The sequence below is a fragment of the Alligator sinensis genome, unplaced genomic scaffold (assembly GCF_000455745.1).
Source record: "Alligator sinensis unplaced genomic scaffold, ASM45574v1 scaffold1244_1, whole genome shotgun sequence".
NCBI classification, from domain to species: domain Eukaryota; kingdom Metazoa; phylum Chordata; order Crocodylia; family Alligatoridae; genus Alligator; species Alligator sinensis.
Genome location: NW_005842591.1, coordinates 284375 through 302852, shown reverse-complemented (window position 1 = coordinate 302852; position 18478 = coordinate 284375). Strand labels below are relative to the sequence as shown.

General features: G+C 50.4%; 1 protein-coding gene across 9 annotated transcripts in view; it reads left to right on the top strand.

Annotated features, from left to right (window-relative positions):
- Positions 1-18270, top strand: part of FAM222B (family with sequence similarity 222 member B) — a 28013-nt gene extending 9743 nt beyond the window's left edge. For 3 of the 9 annotated variants that reach the window (XM_025214583.1, XM_025214584.1, XM_025214586.1), the window contains 2 exons: positions 8796-8923; positions 14513-18270. In XM_025214583.1, the coding sequence (XP_025070368.1) occupies positions 8811-8923; positions 14513-15932 (1533 nt within the window). In that variant the 5' untranslated portion in view covers positions 8796-8810 and the 3' untranslated portion in view covers positions 15933-18270. Of the gene's footprint in view, positions 1-60; positions 135-8795; positions 8924-13078; positions 13198-14400 lie in introns of those variants that run through there. The other 6 variants (XM_025214580.1, XM_006032843.2, XM_025214582.1 and 3 more) reach the window with 4 other exon arrangements.
- The last annotated feature ends 208 nt before the right edge of the window (positions 18271-18478 follow it).

The window sequence follows — 18478 nt, the reverse complement described above, 5'->3', positions numbered from 1 at the left end:
GAATGAAGCTAAAAGCTCCCCTCCCCCAAGCACCTGCATGGGCTGAGCACTTAAAGGCAGTTGATTGTCACCGCTGCAGCAAAGATCTGAGAAGCCTGGTTCTGGAACAGCAAAAGCAACCGAGATTTCCTAAGGTGGTTGGTTCAAATGACCGATATTGTGGGGGGGGGAAAAACAGTATTTCTAGTTAATACATTTCCGGTTTCGCAGATGCAGAAGGAGCATTTCAGTCCTTCCGCTCATCAGATTTAGAGCGCTTGGGGGTTTGTGAAACTCTGATGGTGCTGCCGTTTCAGTACTAAGCAGCCAGGGGGTCAGCGAAGCGGCAACTTGGGGTGCGTTTCAGAAACTCTTCCTCCTTTGTGCTCCTGGTTATGGTTCAAATGCCTCTTTAGTGAGGAGAGGCATTGTTAATGGCTTTATCTTGGCCCAACAAGCTGGGCATTAGCAGAAATGCCGAGCGAATTGCAATGGGGAAGCTGCGAGAGCGATTTCGTGTTTGTCCACATTATTGCTAGCACTTTCATTTGTAGAGTGGGAGCAGGAGCAGGCTCCTTGCCAGCAACAGCTTCATTCAGATTAGGGCTTTAGTTCAATTATGTCCAATTAACTTTTATTGCAGATAGCAGTGATAATTACTTGCAAGTCAATTTTTTGGCTGTGGTTATCCCAAGGCTAAAGTCTGAGCTTGATGGATTTTAATAACTGGAGTGACGCATTGCTCTTCCTTCTTTTTTGGGCCTCATTTAGACAAAAGGTCAGGAGCTATGTAAAAATCCATCTTACAATTAAGACCTACTGTTCTGCGCTTCAGCAGGCATGTAGTATTTTAAAAGAAGCTATTGGGACCAGTCTAAAAGGGCTTTTTATATTTTCAGATCATAACCTTGAGCTTGCTGCTGCGCTGGGACAAAAGAATGGGTTGGATGGGACTGATGTCATTGGGTATAATGCGTGCCTATTGTGAGCTGGTAGATGCAGCATTGTCTTTTTGAAGTGTATTATACGTTCTGTTCAAAATCACAAGTGCTGGTTTGAAGCCTCGTCACCCTTGGTTGTCATCAGGTCCACAAGGATTGCAAGGCATGCGGGAAAAGCATGTGGCCTTCAGGTATTGCAGCCCGTAAGCTCCTTAGTTGTCTTTGCTCTTGGGTGTTGCCCTCCGTGACTTGGGGAAAAGGATGAAGACGTACCGCTGTCGCTGAGCTCCCAAGGAGATGGCCCACATCTGCTTAAATGCCCTCTGCCTTCCTCCCCTAACTATTTAATTTGGGTGCCTGCCTACCGTTATAAATGGAGGTGAGCTTGAAAGGTGAGATGGTTTGTAAGCAAAATCGTGGTTAATTAAACTGCACGGAGCAAAAATTGATTTTGATTGAAAGCGTTACAGGGATTGCGGGAAGGTCCATCTTGATTCAGAAAGCCCAAAGGTTGGGAGATGCTGACATAGCGTTTGAGCCAGTACCAAGGGTAACTTTCTATTGTTCGTGGCTCCTACTTGTTCATTCCCAAATACACTCGCCGGCATTGTGATTTATTGCCACATCAAGGGACTCCTCCTCCTCTGTAACGTTATTTTGCAGTTTTCCATTTATAAAATATTAAAAGGCTATTGTATCCGTTGCCTGGGAATACAAAGCTAGTTTAGTCATGTAGCTGTGGGAACCGGTTAGATTTCTCTCTTGTTCCTCTAGCACGTTTAGAGCGGAGATCCTCCACGAGGGCGTCTGCGTGGTAATGTCCAGTAACGGAGGGGCGGTTTAAGACTCATAAAAGGCCGGAAGCGTGGGAGATAAGCTAATGACACGAGGCCGAGCCTTGGAACGAGTGAGGAAACCGGCTGGGATCGACTAGTTTTTCAAAGTTGGCTGGGGCCCGGGGAAGGGCGGGGCGAGCGTGTATTGTAAAAAGGAGCGCTACGGCTTTGTATCCGAATAGCTACTACTTAAACCGCCAACTATTGTTGAGCCCAGACGGTTTTGAGAGTAAGAGTCTTTCCTTTGGAAGGAGGTCTGAATCATTCCGCGTCCCAGCCTTTCCTTGTCATTACCGCGAGCACATTCAAGGGAATCCAACGTGTAGTTCGAAACTGAGCCTTTGAGTTAGTTGGGGAGAGGTAACAGGGAGGCGTGTCACTTCAGCTTAGAGTTTTATCCTCGGGGTCGTAATCAGGAAGGTAAATGAGATGCTGATTTTTTTTCATCCGGGGCCTGAACATTTAATGCAAGCCAGCTGCCTTCCTGCCGGGCTCTTGCAGACATTTTCACCTCGGCAACTTTGCTCTCAGTTCGTTTTTGGCTTTTGAACGTTTGTGTAGGCTGAACTTGGATCGTGCAGCGCGGTCATGGCGTTTCATACAGCCGCTGCGTGAAATAGAGCCGAGTAGAAGCAAAGTCCCCCAGCGAGCCATCCGTGCTGCCGGCCCTTGCCAGGCGTAAGGGACCCCAGGGTGGGCAACGTAGTGGTTGGAAGCTTTTTTTTGGTGTGAATAGATGTTGCTGCCTGCCCCCCACCCGGTCCTTAGTCTTGTGGGATAAATTGTGAAGATCTGGAGTTCATCTTGGAGCTTCGAACATGCCAGTTTTGTTCCACGCGCCTAGAGCTAGATTTCCATGCTTACTGCTTTTCCAAGCAAGATGCATTTCCTACGAGCCACCGGCCTGTGACAGCTCGTGAGGAGCATCTCCTCCATCCCTTTGCCCCGTGGCGCAAGGCCTTGCGAGTGTGCCGGGCACTTGTGGGACAGAGGGAGGCTTAGCAAATGCTGTGAGACTGTGGAGTGCTTGTACAGTGAGACAACTTCCGCGTCCTGAGAACTTCCTAGTCGCTCTGCATCGTTCCCTGGTTTCCCCCAGCTGTTCCCTACAAGGCACAGGGACAGTACAGGCAGCAGTAACCGCTGGGCTTTGTCACGTGGAGTGAGACCTTCCAAATGGCCCAGCTTTCTCCCCCAACACTGGCACGACAAGCAGCACTGGACCGTGCAAACCAGCGCAGGAGGAGGAGAAGCGATGGGTTGGTGGAGTCGCCTTTGTCCCAGCAGCCTATCTTGCTTTGCTCTGACCTGCGTGTATAACAACAGTGAGATGCAACTATTAAAGCCTAGCCTAATTACAGCCTCATGTCTTTAAATGCAGTCTAGGCACCAGATTTTGATTAATTTTAACTGCGTGGACAGTTTGAATTGCCTGCATGCATTTATTGTGAGAAGCGTCTGGGACCAAGAGAAGACTGACCTGAATTTCTTAAAGGGCCTGATTTTCAATGAGTTTTTAACGCCCAATGGATTTACCTGCAAAATCTCAGAAAATGTCCGGTTCTGAAAAGTTCAGCGCAGTACATTTGGAGAGGCCATGTAAAACGCACAAAATTTGAAGCAAGATTTTTAAGTACAAAATGGAATCGAGTCTTAACAGTGGAGCCATGGTCGGCACCTCTGCACGCGTCCTGTTGCTCTGTCAGGAAACCAGACTTGCTCTCGGTTTACCAGGCTGGTGTGGACAGGATGATTTGCAAGTCAGGCTGCAGTAGAGCCTGAACAGCAAGAATTCAAATGAAATGCTTCCACTTTAAAAAAAGGTTGTCCTTTGTAACCAAAACCCCTTCCTTTAAAATTGCTTTTGTCATCCCAAGTCTCTTCCTATGGTGCTGCTTTAAGGTGAGGGGCTTCGGCCTCTGTGACCCCACAGGGAGTGAGCAAGGGGCAGCTTTTCTGCAGTCTGTGGAAGGTTTCTTGAAACCTTAAAACAACCCTGTGGGGGTTGGAGCTGACGAGGAATTCTTAACGAAGCAAATGCGTGTGCTTTGGCCAGCAGGGAAGGGCTGCTTTCCCAGGGCAGTCATCTGACCACTCTGAATTTAATGCTGCCTTTGGCTGCTCTTAATCACCTGTTCACATTGTAATGTGCCATTATGCGGTTTATTGCTGCATGCGTGAAAGGCACTGATGTTCTCCGTGGCACTTCAGCAAGAGGCTTGCTCATAAGTCACAATGCTCAGACTACAGGGATATTTAGTGACTAAGCAGCTAAGTAAGCCCTCCGGAGATCTTCCTGCGAGAGCTGCGCCTTGTGTTTGTGCTACGCGTGGCTCCGCTCTCGCTTGGAGGGGTGCGATGGGCAGGGGCAGTCGGTTGCACAAATTTTCTGGGGTCACGAGCTATTTAAGCTGAAAAAAGGGTAAAGTACCATTTCCTGGATGGGCAGCATTCTGTAGCGGGGTGAAAAATCAGATGCTTAGAGGGATCTGATCGTTGTTAGCGCAACTAAAATCTTCTGCCTCGGTTAACACGCTTTGGCGAGCGCGCCCATCTGTGTGTGTTGTCACTGAGACCCAGACCTGGGTTTTGCCTCGTGAAAGTATGAGAAGAATGAGGGAAGAGGAGAGAGCGTGGATGTTTTTCTGCTGAATCTGAGCATTTCTTATTGCTTACTCAGGTGCAGCAGTAGCTAAGGCAGGAACGCCCGGGGCGGTGGCAACTTGCAATGGTTTTGTCTCCTTTTGATTAAAATGAGCTGGGTTTCTCGCTTCACGTTTCATCCTCGCTTGGGCATAATTTGGGGTGGGAAACTGCCCAGAGGATGCCTGGAAAGTTCTTGGGGAGTGCAGCGTCTTGGTTGCTCTCGTGAGTACGTCTCGAATGTGGAGGTCAAGCAACTTTCTCGTCTTCATGGAATTCTTTTAAGCCCTAAATGTGGCGAGTCAGCACTCATTTTTAACTCCTTTTAAAGGGCTTTGGGAATTCAGTGTATTAGAAGCAGTGAGAAAAATGATGGGTTCAGGTTTCGAGGTCTTAACCCTCTCGAGCCTGTGTTTTCATGAATCCAGTAGCGATTCAACACAGCTGCCGAGAAGTTGTTTCATCCCAAGTCACCCCAGCTGGGATTTGAACTCAGAGCTCCCAAGTGGTAGGTAGAAACTCTACCACACAGCCACCAATGCTAGTGGTTCTCCTGGCGTTCCCCATGGTTGTCTGCCGTGTGCTCTGCCCGGAGAGTTTGGGGTATTTACACTTCTCACAGGGTTGCCAGGGCATGGCTTTTCTGTTCAAAGGGCCCGGTGTCTGCCGTGATACGTAGCGGTGTGGGATCCCGCAGCCGGCGTTCGGGATCCAAGATGATGGCGAGCCCTGCTTTGCTGTAGCTTGGCACTGAGGATCCTTGGCGCAGGACCTGGGAGGCTGGAAGCATTTCTGCTATGAAGATATTTGCACAAGGAAAGCATACTGGGTTTCTGGCGCTTGGTTTTGCAGGGCATGGGCGTTGGTCGGTTGGCTGCACGCGCATGTGTAAGTGAGCGTGTTGTACAAATTGAGCAATTGTTGTGGGACAGGAGGTTGTCAGTCCGGATACTCTTTTTCCATCGCATTGGCAATGGGGTGGGTCTTTGACAAGGCAGCTCTGTCCCTCTGCCGCCTTTCTCTGAAAAGAAATGGCCAAGTTTTGAAGCAGAATCGTTTGAGAAACCGCTTTTGTGAGCGTCCCGGCCGGCTCTGTCGGAGCACACGTGCAGTTGTGCTTCGCACAGCGCGGTGTTAACTTTTTCTAAATTGGGAGTAATTGGCTCTCAGACCTGCCAGGTTGGAGGACTGATGTAATTTAGCCAGCCCGATTCTTTCCAAGCGATCTCTGTGGGGTGTCTGCAGCTCTGGCTTCTTGGTCTCTAGTTCTCCGACTTCCCTCTTCCAGGCCTTGAAAAGTCTGGGATTCGCCAAACAGCAGATTTCACTAGGTATTTTCTGAGACCATCCATGCCTCCTCTTTTTGGGTGCGCCGAGCCCTGTCTCCCTTTCAGTTGTTCTTCAAACGTCGCAGCTGCAGCACCTCCGTATGCAGGCAGGAATGTGCGAAAAATACGGTGCAATAAAACAGCTGTCCTCTGCTTACGGTTTTCGCAGTGCCAGGCTTTTATAAAATGGGTAAGTTGGCTGCAGAAGGGAAATGGGGATCACATGCTTGTCATGTAAAGGATTTGGCTCTTCATATCAGTCCTGCCAGCCTTGGCAAGGGGAAGAAACGGGACATCTAGAAAGGCTTGATACCAGCACGCCATCCTTTGTCTGCTGGACGGCCACGCTGGTAACGTGGCGGTGGCTTGAAGACCCGTCTGTACTGTGCAGCCGCCCGGCTTTCGTGGAGACCCACTGGCATTTCAGGCCAGAGCCTGCGGTTTGCCCTGTCTGCGGGTCTTCGGGTTTGGCAGCCGTGCCTCTTGCCCTAGAGAAGAGGGCAGCCGTTGTCCCCCAGCCCACGGACCCCAGATGAACGTGGCAGGTCTTGCTGTCAGCAGTAACCAGCCGTGAAGCAGAGGCCAAGTTTTGGATTATCTTCTGTGTCAGGATGCAGAAGAGCGTGAAAGGCATTAGCTAGATGTTAGCTGTAACAGTGTTCCCCACTTACGTGACCTCCTTTTTTTCAATTTTTTTTTTTTTGCAAAGCTGTTTTCCTTGTTTTGTGGTTTAATAGGGATCTTCCCTGGCAGTGAATGAGCGGGCCTAGGCACGGAGCATACCGTCTTGCTTGGACAGGCCGGGCCTTGGCTGGCTTTCCTTATAAGTTTGTCTTTCCCTCCTGGAAATCCAGCTGTCCCTCTCTTCCCTCCACACGCTTGCTTGCAGGTCACCGTGTCTATTAGTGCAGAATCGGGGCCCTCTGTTTTTGCTGCTGTTTTGTCTGTTAAATACAACCATTGCCTCTAAGCCTGTTCTGTGTAGCAGGCAGTGCCAGGTGGCACCTTGTAGACTAGCTCGTTCAGAGACCTGAGCTTTCATAGGGCGACTTTGTCGGACACTGTGCTGTTTTGTGTTGCAAAATGAGCCGTGAGACGGGGCAGCGAGCATGGTGCATTTGCGCTTGTTCTCAGGATACTAACCCGCAGGGCTAGGTTTAGGGCTACTAGCCATCCTTCTGGGTTGTGCCGTATGACTGTGAACGTGTGGCTGTGGGGACAGGGGAATCCATTGCTTCGTGCGTTAAAACTAGCACTTCGAGGCAAAACAGCCTGGGCGGTGAGTCCTGGAGCGCGGTGAGGATGTGCACATCATTTTGCTGTATCATCATTGCTGTAATATAGGGAGCGTAAGTGCAAAACTTCTCCCATCGCTGGTGGCGGTCTCTCTCGTGGGGTGCAGTTTGCTGTTTGAGTCGGAGACTTTCAGATTGGAAACTTGTCTCCCAGGATGGCTCACAAGTGCTTCAGGCGAACAGTCTGGTATCTGGTGGTGAGTAGCCCAGGGTCCCTGGAAGGGAGGAGGGAACGCCATACTTTTCCCATCCCCGTTGTCCTCCAGGGTCAGGGAAGAGGTGGTTTACCTCTAACAGCTGGCTTTGTTAGACCATAGCAGTTCCTAACCTTCCTGGAGTGCAGCTGGGGGGTTTAGGCCCAACCTGCCCCAGGTGAGAGGTGGAGATTTGTCACTGGTGGTCCGACTTGCTTGAAGGGAATTCGTTAGAAAAATTGGTTGGATGCGAGCGAAGCTTCTGCCCCCCGCGGTCCGCTGCTCGCCTTTCACGGGAGCTGGCTCGGGCGGGCGGCGTTGGATGTCCCCACACATGAGAGAGTTGCATCTGTTTCTCTAATGGTGCAACCTCAGGGTGAGGTGCAGGGTTTGTAAGGGCCCTTTTTTTTTTTTTTTGCCTTGTGTGTGAAATTGGGGTTCAGTTCAAAGTCATTTGAAATCAGCCAGCAAGTATTGGGTGTGGGGTCTGGGTGGCAGTCGACCGTTCATCATTAGTCTCCCTCGGTGTTTCCTTCATGGTCAGCCGGCGTCCAGCGCTAGCTCAGGCCGGCTATCAGGTTGTGTTTTCCACTGTTGTGCTTCCCCCGGAGGAAGCCCACGGAGGCTGGTCTGGTGCTGGCCAGGACGGTGCTAGGAAGGGTGCTCCAGGTAGAGGCGGCTCGCAAGGCTGCAGGAGGTGCTTGCAGAACCGCCGCCTTGGTGTCCCAAGGAGAGGTGAAGTGTGTCACAAAAGCTCTTTCATAATTTGGTTTTGAGCAAATAACTGTCTTTCAAGAGACATAACCTTGGTAGGCAGATCTTGGAAACCTCTGAGGGGTAAATCAGCCGCCCTTCCTCACTTAGCAGTTGGCTTCCTCTGCTTGCAACCAAGCCTGAGACGGAGCTGCTGCCTGCAGCGCAGGGGAGCTTTATATCCACGAAACCAGGCCCAGCACACGCGTGTGGCTCCTGTCTGTCGTGTGCTGCGTGCCACATAACTGGTTACGGCTTCTTCACCTGTTCCATAACCTACGGAGAATTGATTTGCTCAAAAGGTCACGTAACATGATTGCCTGGGCTGCTTAGGCTGCAGTTGTGCTGCTTTCCCCATTACTCAAGGCCCAATTATTTTGCATCGTATTTTTGAACAGTATGTTGACTTGTTCTGTCCTGAAGAACCGGAATAGGAGGCCCCTCCTAGTAAACCCAGATTGGTTTTGGCTATAGAAAAACCCTGTAAGTAGAGGTGCCAAAATTAGTACTTTGTAGGTTAGGCGCTTGAGACCTTCCAGTGGGGCTGAACACTGTCAAGTGTCGGCAGAGGCAGGTATTAATTTTCCAGTTTTTCATTTCTCAGTTGGCGCACAGCTGTGCCATTTTAAAATGTCAGTTTAGCCATGGCAACAGTTTGAAAGCAAACTATTGCTCGAGATGAAAATACAGAGATTTTTTCATCAACACGTTACTAATTACATTGCATCCGTGAAGCGTGGGTCCCTCCTTAACCTACCAGGGGCTGTTTGACTGTCTTCGCGACATCCTTGCCTTATAACCTTGCCTTGTCTCTCTGTTGTTGCAGTGTGCGGAGGAGTGAATGCCCCATGTTGTGTTAGTGCCTGTCTGCCATGCTGGCCTGTCTGCCAGGACCAGGCGACCTCTCCTTTCAGCTTCTTTCTTACATGCAGATGAACACTGGACTTCAGAAATGTGAGTGACGTTTTGCCTGCAGGATTTGGTTCATTGTTAAATCTGGCACTGGTACAGCTGCACATTTAGGGGGCAGTGGAAAAACTGTTTAATATTAGAGTCTTTATGTGTTGTCATGCCTGCCAGGCACCCATCGATAATGGCTGTGGGAAGGAGAGCTACTAAAGTTTGAGCATTAGCAGCAAGCTCCCTCCCCCTGCCTCCCCACGCCTTACTTTAGAGAGAGAGAGAGAGGTTAATTTTAACCGTAGCGAGGCAGCATGCAAAACAGTCTGCCATTTACATTCCTGTCTCTCTGCTAAAAGCGTTTTGCAGCAAAAGCGTGTGTTGACCCGACTCTGAATGCATGTTCAATTCATTTTCACTAAATTAAATAGAAAAGCAGACGCCAGTGGAAGTTAGGCTGCACTTAATGGAGATCTGGTGAGGTTCGCTCTGTTGCTATAAGGTGCATCACCTATAGCAAGCGTTTGTAATGTATACAGCCACAATTTCTAGTGATCAGTCTTGCTGTCGCTTCCTTCTGTCTCCTCTAAGTTTCTGAAAATACTTTGACGTATGGGAGGTGCGGTGATAGCCACCTGCACTTTCAGTCTCTCGTTCATTCCTGTGGTATTTCAGGTAGACCTTGGATTTGGGAATAGGTGTTTGGTTATTAAAGAGATGTTTCAAGCTACCCCATCTTCTCCGTTCGCCATCCTCCAGAGACTGCTCAGGTCGTGCATCTGATTCTGCACGTGGGATAGCAAATAGGAAGTTGTTCAGGAAGCCCAAAGTGCAGCCCAGGCTTGATCTCCACGGAGAAGCTAACTTTATCTTGTCCAAAGTGTCTTTTACTTAAATGTAAGGAAAACCCTGTGCTTTCAGTTAACCATGGTTGGACTTGTTATCGCCTTTCAAAATCAAGCAACGTACGCTCCAGTTATAATCCAGCCGTTGACCTGTTAGGGTTCATGACGTGCTCCTCTAATCTAGCATGAAATGTTGGGAGGGAAAGAAGTAGTCTCGAGGCTCTGCAGCTGCCAGAAGAAAGCACGTTCCTGGAGCACAAGTGCACTTTGCATTTCAGTACTTAAGCAGCATTTGTCCGAACATGCCTCCAGCGTGCGCTGTGACTGCCGTGGCAATTGCAACAAGAGAAAGTGTCCGGAAAGGGGTGTCCACGTGTGGCACAAAAGTAGCTAAAAGCGACTGGTGTTCTCCCTTTCCTCGCTTCAGTGACTTTCTAGTCCTGGTAGTGCCGGCCAAAATACGTGTACAGCTAATTGCTCAGAGGGCAGCACCTGTATGGCAGCTTCTTGCAAAAGAAGCCTAGAGAGCTTTCCTTACCTGGCAGTCGTGTTAGAGCGAGGGAAAGCTTCTTGGTCAGTCGAATCCTCTATCTTGGTTGTGTCGAGATGAGGTACGTGGCTTCTGTGCTGCACTGGGTCTGTGTTGGGCAGGGTAGCTTGCTTAATGTAGCAGCAGCTCTGAGCCTGACGCTGCTGGCTGGTTCCAGGCACTGCTAAACCCCGGATGGAAGGCGTGCCGTATCTCGTTGAGCCAGGCGCTTAGGGCCTGGGTGTTAAACGAATTTGGGGCACAAAGTGACTGGCAAGGCACTTGCTGGTGGAAACTCTTAGCAGGTCCAGCTCACTGATTTACATTGAAAATCAAACTGCTCCTAGAGACCTCGCCCCCTCCTCCTGCAGATACGCGTAAGATTAATTGGGTGCATTTCTCGACATACAGTGTATGCATAAGCACTTTAGCCCCTGGCCAAAGGAAAGCTGGGTTAATGAGTGTTTCTAATGAACACCTACTTGTGACTCCTTTATTTTGAGGGTGGCTGCAGCGGAGAGTTTGAAATAGTGCTGTGCTTTTTATAGAAGCCACATTGCTGTACCTGATAACCTGTATTAAAATAACGCGCCCCCCCTCCATGTCAGGAGTAGCTTTCTGGATCCGTGTTCTACTTAAAGCTCCACGTGCATTGGTTATCTTCTTCCCTGCTCAGCTTCAAGCAGAGGGATTTTTTCCAAGGATGCTCTTTGGAAGAACAGGTTTCTGGAAGCGACTTGTTAATATTTTTACTTCGATAAAGATGTGTTTCACAGACTTTGAGGAAAAGGCCTGATGTTCAGCCCCCTGCCATTTCAAGGGTAAGGAGAGAGCGCCTGCCATGTCCTTAGCTGCATATGAGCGCGACCATCGGTCTTTATCTGTGTTGCTCCCTCCCTTGCCTCCGCCACTTGATGGTTCTGCCGAAGACTCGAAATATTTGGGCAGTTTTCTTATCTACTCTGGGTGCAAGCCAGGCATGCGAGGGCCTTAGGGTTTGATACAATAGTGGTGAAGCCACAGTAAAGACCAAATGTGGTGTGTGTGTTGCTGGGCTAAAAGACAAATCCACGGGCAAAAATTAACTCCTGCCCAAGGCTGGAGAACTCTTTCATTAAACCTGCAGAGAAATTGCTGCGGCTGAGAGCTTTACCTAGGGATTGGTGTAGCTTTTCCTTGTTTGTCTGAACCAAAATGCTCTGATTATTGTAACGATCCTTAAGGCCTGTTATACTTTAATGACTTTTAATGAAAATTTAACCATAAGTAGCTTACAAAGCTGGGGTTTTTAAAGTCCTACTGCGAAATGCACTTAAGAAAAGATGTAACATCAGCGCTGCAATGAAGCAGAGAAACGTGCCGCTGCTAACGAGAGGGTATCTGCTATGGGAAAATGTACATCTAATCGTTGTATGGCCCGGCGTCGAGTTCCAGCACTGGTCGCAAGCGATGGGGATGTCAGACGCAAATGCACATCTTGTGTAAATCCATCCTTAATGTTTTCTTCTTGGCACAGTCTGCTGAACTAAGGCATCGTTTTTCTGCCCTACTTAATCCTCGAGGCTGTTGCATTGCCGTCTTGGGACCCTTGCACTGACTCTTCAGGCTCTCTGGTCACCTGGAAATTCCTCTGGCATCACCTTTAGGTTTGATACCGGGTTTTCTGTGTTACTGTTCAGACTGATGAAGTGACTGAGTCTGGTGGAAGCACTGGTGAAACGTAAGGCTGCCTTGCACTAAGGTGCAAGAGCCTCGGGGTGGGGGGGGATGTTCTCCTGACAGAGCCCGTGAGCGATTGAGCTGTTTCAGGACAAAAGGGGCGTCTCATTTGGAGACAAGAATCGCCAAGAAAAGGTGGGGGGCATTTCTATAGAAAGGGAGAGGGGTAATTTCAGAGAGGGGTCTGAAAGGTGCTTTGTTAATCCATTTAAGATGGGACCTGGCGCATATTTTAACTTGGATGGAGGGCTTGTGTTAACCCCTAAAGGTGACCTTGGATTTGACGTAAGGAACCCTTTCAAGTTCACCATTACAGATGTGCCATAGCTGATAGATTCGCCCCGTTCAGTCATGTTTTGACTCGCATCCTTTGTGAGTATTTGAATTGCTTCCTGATGGGAATTGCAATGCTTTGTATCAAAATGCAACCCCAGGACCCTGGCTGCTGGGAAGGTGGTCTTATCTAGGTGATAAAGTGCATGGCATACTTAGGCACTGGCGACATTTGCTGTCTAGTTTGATGTTAGAAAAGCAAGACGTGAGCAAATAAAGAGAAGGACGTCCTGGAGTGTTAAATGGGAGCTGCTGGACGTGGACCTTGATCCACCGAGGTCTGAACTCCCTTCAGTGTGGCCCGTAGCTGCTGTTCATCAGCACTGCCCCTTGTTTCCAGGGGTGCTCTCTTGGGGGAACAGGCAGAGAGCGTCGGGGTGGTGGGAGCTTGCTGCGGAAAAGGAACGGCGGGCTAGAAAGCTGCTGGCCCCGGGTGGCCAGGCACGGCAGCATCCCTGAGCCGAATTCAGGCTCCCTGACCATTAGCAGCCCCCGGCTCGGTCCAGGAGGAAACGCACCTGGCTGGCAGGGTGGGAGCAGGGATGAGAATAAAGGGTCTTCGGGTTAATACCTCATCAAACGAGCACTTCCTCTACTCAGTAGGGATGCAGCGCTTGGACACCATGGTGAGAGGCTCCTTGACTCTGGCGCTGGCTGCATACGTGCCGTGCTAGAGAGAGAGGGTGCTTTTGCTTGGAAAGCCACCCTCCGCGTGCTTTTACTGCATTTCTTTTTGGTGTCTTTCCCCCTTTCCCTTGCATTGCCCTTGACTTCTTCCTGTAGCTTACTCGTGGGAGCTGTGACTTCTCTGCAGTTGTGGAGGCTGGGCCACAGGTTCTTGAGCAGGAACCGGACCGTACTGCTGAGGCTTTACCTGCTCTTGGTAGATACCTTCTTTTAAGGCAAGTGTTTCTTGGAGGCCTAGAATGAGGGATGTCCCGGCCTGGCCTGGGCCAGCGAGGGCCGAGTGTGCCGCTTCCAGGGACATCAGCCGCAGCACCCTGCCTTGGGAGCGCAGCAGGGAAGCCGTAGGAGTCGTGGGGGTGCCAAGCACTGTGCTGTGTTAGCTGGAGGGGAGATGCCTCTTCTGGCAGACAAAGTGCAGGAGGAAAAATCAAGCAAAGGAGGAGTCTGAAGCTGGAAGCTTATAAAATCCCTCTTACAACAGTGGCTCGTGGGAGGTAGCCAGCACATAGCTGTGGAGGGGAAGTGGTTGAGTTCAGCTGCCTAGTGAGACACGCGTGCTCCCCTTGCTGCTCCTGACGTGGTGCAATAGGCCCCTGCCTGAGCTCGAGCAGCAAGGTGATGGCAGGGTGGCTCTGGGCATGCTTTGCCTGTACTTGGTGAAGGAATGGGCCTCTGATCGGGGAAGGTGATCGCCAGCCTCCTTCCATCCTTTGTTTGGCCACCGCCCCGACTGAGCCTCGCAGCTGGTGAGGGTGCACGGCGGGTGCACCCGAGCAGAATGGAGATGAGACGCTCTCACCGGGCTGAGCTCGGCAGTCGGTGCTTCCCGCCGGGAAGGGAGAGCGACCCTTTAAGAGCTGCGTTCAAATGCCGCTGGGTTAGAACGAAGCTGAAGTTAAAGGCTGGGAAGCTTCTGCCGAAATGGCTCCTGGGGGCCTGCGTGGGGGTTGTGCCTCTCTAAAATCTGCTCCCTCTTTCCTGAACACAAAGCTCGGGCTTCTGAGGGCGGCCGTGGCCGCGCGGGAAGAGGCAGATCTAAATGCAGCTGCTGCAGACCTGCTCCTGGCTTCCCTTCTCCCACCCCCCTTAGCTGGCCTAGGAAGTCCTCCAAGGTGGGGACCGGCCCAGGTACTTATCACCCTGCGTTCGTTTTGTTCGCTGCCCTTCACGGCTTGGCACAAGCCAGTTTTGAACAAGGCGCCGTTAGGCACGGCCCTGCTGCCCTAGGCAGGTCTTGCCCAAGGTTGGCCAGCGGGGCTGCGTCGGTAGCCCAGCAGCGAAGGGAAGGAAGTTCCCGTTCTTTGGCCGTCATTTCGGGGCAGATCCTGCTCTGGCCGCCTGGTTCTGGGGGGCTTTTCACGGTGCGGTGGGGCTCTCTAGCGAGGGTCGGCACTGATGGGTTGTCTCTCTCTCCGCAGGGGACACTACACAGAAAATGAGATCTGCACAGTATCCTACCCCAGCAGAATTGGATGCTTATGCTAAGAAGGTCGCCAACAACCCACTGACTATAAAAATATTTCCCAACAGCGTCAAGGTTCCCCAGAGGAAACACGTACGCCGTACTGTGAACGGACTCGATACTTCAGGCCAGAGGTACAGTCCTTACCCGCCTCAGGCCACCACCAAAACCGGCCTGCTGGCGATCGTGAAATCTCCCGCAAAGGGCATCCTCAAGGACTTTGACGGGACCCGCACGCGCCTGCTGCCGGACGCCATGATGAACCCCCCTTCCACGCCGTACGTTGCACCTAGCACTTTAAGCCACCCCCAGGCGCTCGCGCGCCAGCAGGCTCTTCAGCATGCACAGACTCTGCCGCACCCCCAGAGCATCCCGCAGCACCCTCAGGGCATCCCGCAGCCGCAGGCTTTGCCACACCCTCAGAGCATGCCGCCGGCCCAGGGCTTGCAGCACCCCCCGAGCCTGGCACACCAGGCGCTGCAGCACCCCGCGAACCCGCTGCTGCAGCCAGGTTTACATGGAAGCAGAAAGATGCCGGATGCAGACGCGCCGCCGAATGTGACCGTGTCTACCTCAACCATCCCCCTCTCCATGGCTGCCACTCTGCAGCAGAGCCAGCCGCCGGACCTGAGCAGCATCGTGCACCAGATCAACCAGTTCTGCCAGGCCAGAGCTGGCATTAGCACTACCTCAGTCTGTGAGGGACAGATTGCAAACCCCAGCCCCATAAGTCGCAACCTGCTTATCAATGCAAGTACCAGGGTATCAACTCACAACGTCCCCACGCCCATGCCTTCCTGTGTAGTTAACCCTGTCGACCACGCTGCTGCTCTGCCCTCCGCCTCCGTTAATGTGCCCATGGTGAACGTTAACAGAGTGCCGGCCGCGTACCAGAGCGAAATCAAAGCGGCTGCCTGGAACCAGCACCAGCTCGCCCATCTGCAGCAAATGTGCGGTGACGCGGCTGGGCCTGCTGGACTGGCCGGGAAGCACCCTCAGAGAGAGCTCGCAGGGCCAGGATTCCCTGGTAAGACATCCAGCTACCCTCAAGAACTGTGCATGGGCCAGTCTTTCAACTTAAAGCCTCCCCTCGAGAAGCCTACACCTTCCCCGCCTGTGAACGGGTTGCAGGGCCCCTTGCCATATACGAATGGGCACTATTTCCAGCCCATATGGAATAACATTCTGCCCACACCGAACAGTGACAGCTCTGGGTCGCAAGACCTTGCCATGCCTTTTCACGGAGGACAGCCAGCAGGCGCGCCGCTAGATTGTGCAGCAGGAACTCACTATCGAGCTGGAGCTGGCTCATCCAGCCAGAGTAACGTGATGCAGACCATGGATTACCTAAGCGGGGACTTCCAGCAGTCTTGCTTCAGAGATCAGAGCATGGCCGTGCTGGGAAAAGTCCATCGGCCTCCCATGAACCGAGCGCCTGAACCAACCGATAGTCGAAATCTTCATATTCAGCACCCAGGGTATAGATAGGCTGCAGTCACTTTCACAGACAAAATTATAGGTTTAGTCTTAATTTTAATTAATAAGCAAGGCATTTTTAACTTGCAAACTTGTGTGATCATTATAGTAACCATTGAAACAAAACATACTGTATCTTTAAAAGCTTTGCCTCCCCATTGCCTGTCTCCTTTTGCGTCCGGTACTTCACATGCCTTTTGTTTCAAAGAGCTGGCTCACGCTGTTGCATGCCACGGCTGTTCCTCCGCCACAGAGTCCCCTCTGCACAGCCTTTGCCTTCTGCTTGGTAACTATTTGCTGGCCTCGCGTTGTTGCGGCAGGGTTCACAGCTGCATCTGTTAGCCGGCTCTTTAAAGAGCCAGGTAGCAATAGCTGCTTACATTTCCATTTCAATTTCCTCTGACGATTAAGAGCAAGAGAATTTGTCAGGAAGCAGGGCTTGTTTTCAGCCCTGAAGTCCATTTCATTAAATGCATTAAACATTGACCATTTGCACTGTCTAGAGGCCTGTTTAATTGAAAAGGAAGCCTGCTTTTGAAAGGATCCAGCTAGGGTTATCTATTTAGGCATTAACATAGGCTGAAGCTCTTTTTGCTGGCGCTTGCAGAGTTCTGCATTTATCCTTTAGACTTTGTCCAAAGTCAAAGTCCCTTACTGATTTTTTTTTTTCTGAACGCTTTGTTGAGGACAGGGTATGAGAGGGTTGGCCGTTTTAGGATGTAGGCTACCCAGCTGCATTGGTGGCTGCTGCCTCCTCCATCTGATTCCCTTCCCCCTCCCTCTTTGGAAAGCTAACTACGTCTGAACCCCTCGCTGCTAGGAGTCTGGATGTCCTGATGCAAAGTGCTGTAGTGAGGTTTTATCCCAGGGATCCAGACCCGCTGACCACCCCAAAAAGGGTTCAGCTTCTCCCCTAGTGCATAGGATTAGTTTCAGGGTGGGGAGGCATCACAGGAGGTCCGTCTCCGGTGCAATGGAAGGGTGCGCGGGGCGGCGGGGCACTCACATTCCAGCGGCAGGACCCGTGCAGGGGCAGGTATCTGCTGCGAAGTGACGCTCCAGTCTCGAGACGTGGTGGGGCATACGTTACCGCGCCACAGGAGAGGTTTTCTCTGGGAAGTGCTACGAAGCTATTTAGAAAGTACCTTTTCCCCAGAGTCTTGGTGCCTAACTACTCCTCTTCTCTTCTCTCCCCACGCCACTGACAGCGTAGCGGCGTTGGTGACCGGTAGAACACTAACCCTTGGGTAACCGCCGTGTCTCGGTCTCTTCCGCGCATCGAAAACCCCTTCTGTTTTTTTACTAGTTCGGTTTGTTGTGCGTAGAAAGCGTCTCATCTGCAACGAGACTAATACTTGAATGTAATGATCACAATCAAGTTTGGAATTTAAAAAAGAAAAGTAAATGCATCGATTCTTTATATGTACACTGGCTAAAAATATTGCTCTACACTGTAACTTTTAAGTGTAATATTTCTGTATGAATGTCGCCTGGTAGTGTGGGTTTGAGTAGCATTGTGTATGAGTGAACCCACTGGCCTCTGCCATTCACTGGCCTCCCCTCACAGCCCTTTGAAAAACAAAGCCTTAAGTATTTGCTCCTTGAACTGTCCTTAATGAGCATGGTTTAAAATCTTAAGACATCATACAAAATTTAAAAAACAAAAAACAAACCTACAAGTTTTGAAGTGACGTCCTAGTTGGCTAGAGATTCTTAAAGTTTTTCGTAAATGGGAAAATTAGAAAACGTTTCTTTGTATTTTTTTAATTTAGACGTGTAGTTCTGGGCTGTAACAAATATTTAGGTTTCAAAGCTTAGCAGAGTACGTTTTCTGACTCCTTGCGTAAGGCAGTACACTTATACCCTGTCATTATTTAAATTCTTTTAAGTGTACTATAACCGTTCTTTAGTGATAACTCTTTAGCAAAGTTAAGCAATTTGACTAAAGACGGATTAAATTATGTGTTGGCTTGTGTTGCCTTATATTTAAAAAGGAAAAATTGCCTGATTGTGTTATGCCAAATGATAGCAACATGAAGTCCTAATTTATTGTTTATAATCGTATTCCTGAAGTCTTTGTGAAAACTGGTAAATATACATCTATGAAAGAACTAAAACCCTGAGGCTTTTCATGCAATATTTTTCTGAATACATTATCTTGGAAGCCAAGGTTTGAGTCTGAAGCTGCTTCCTTCTCTTCTCCCTGTTGTCTTCCCCTCCCCCAGATCGATCTAGGGCTGTGCTATGACTTTACCATGCCCTGCTAAGTTAGTTACTGTGAGGTGTCTGCGACCTGGATACAAGCCTTTTTACTAAATAAAATATTGGTATCTCCTCTCTGCATTAGCCTGCTACACCTACGAACCCAGACTGTTATTTAAAACTAACGTTCCTTCTGCTCTCCTCCCGAAAGAATCGCCGCAGCCCCGCGTTGCGGCTCTTGGCAGAAAGCGATTACGATGCCGGCAGTTATGCTAATGTTACGGTAAGCCGTGGAGGATGCTCTGTGAGTCTTGTTCTGCCCTGGTAACTGCCCCCAGCACTGCCGACTTGGGCCT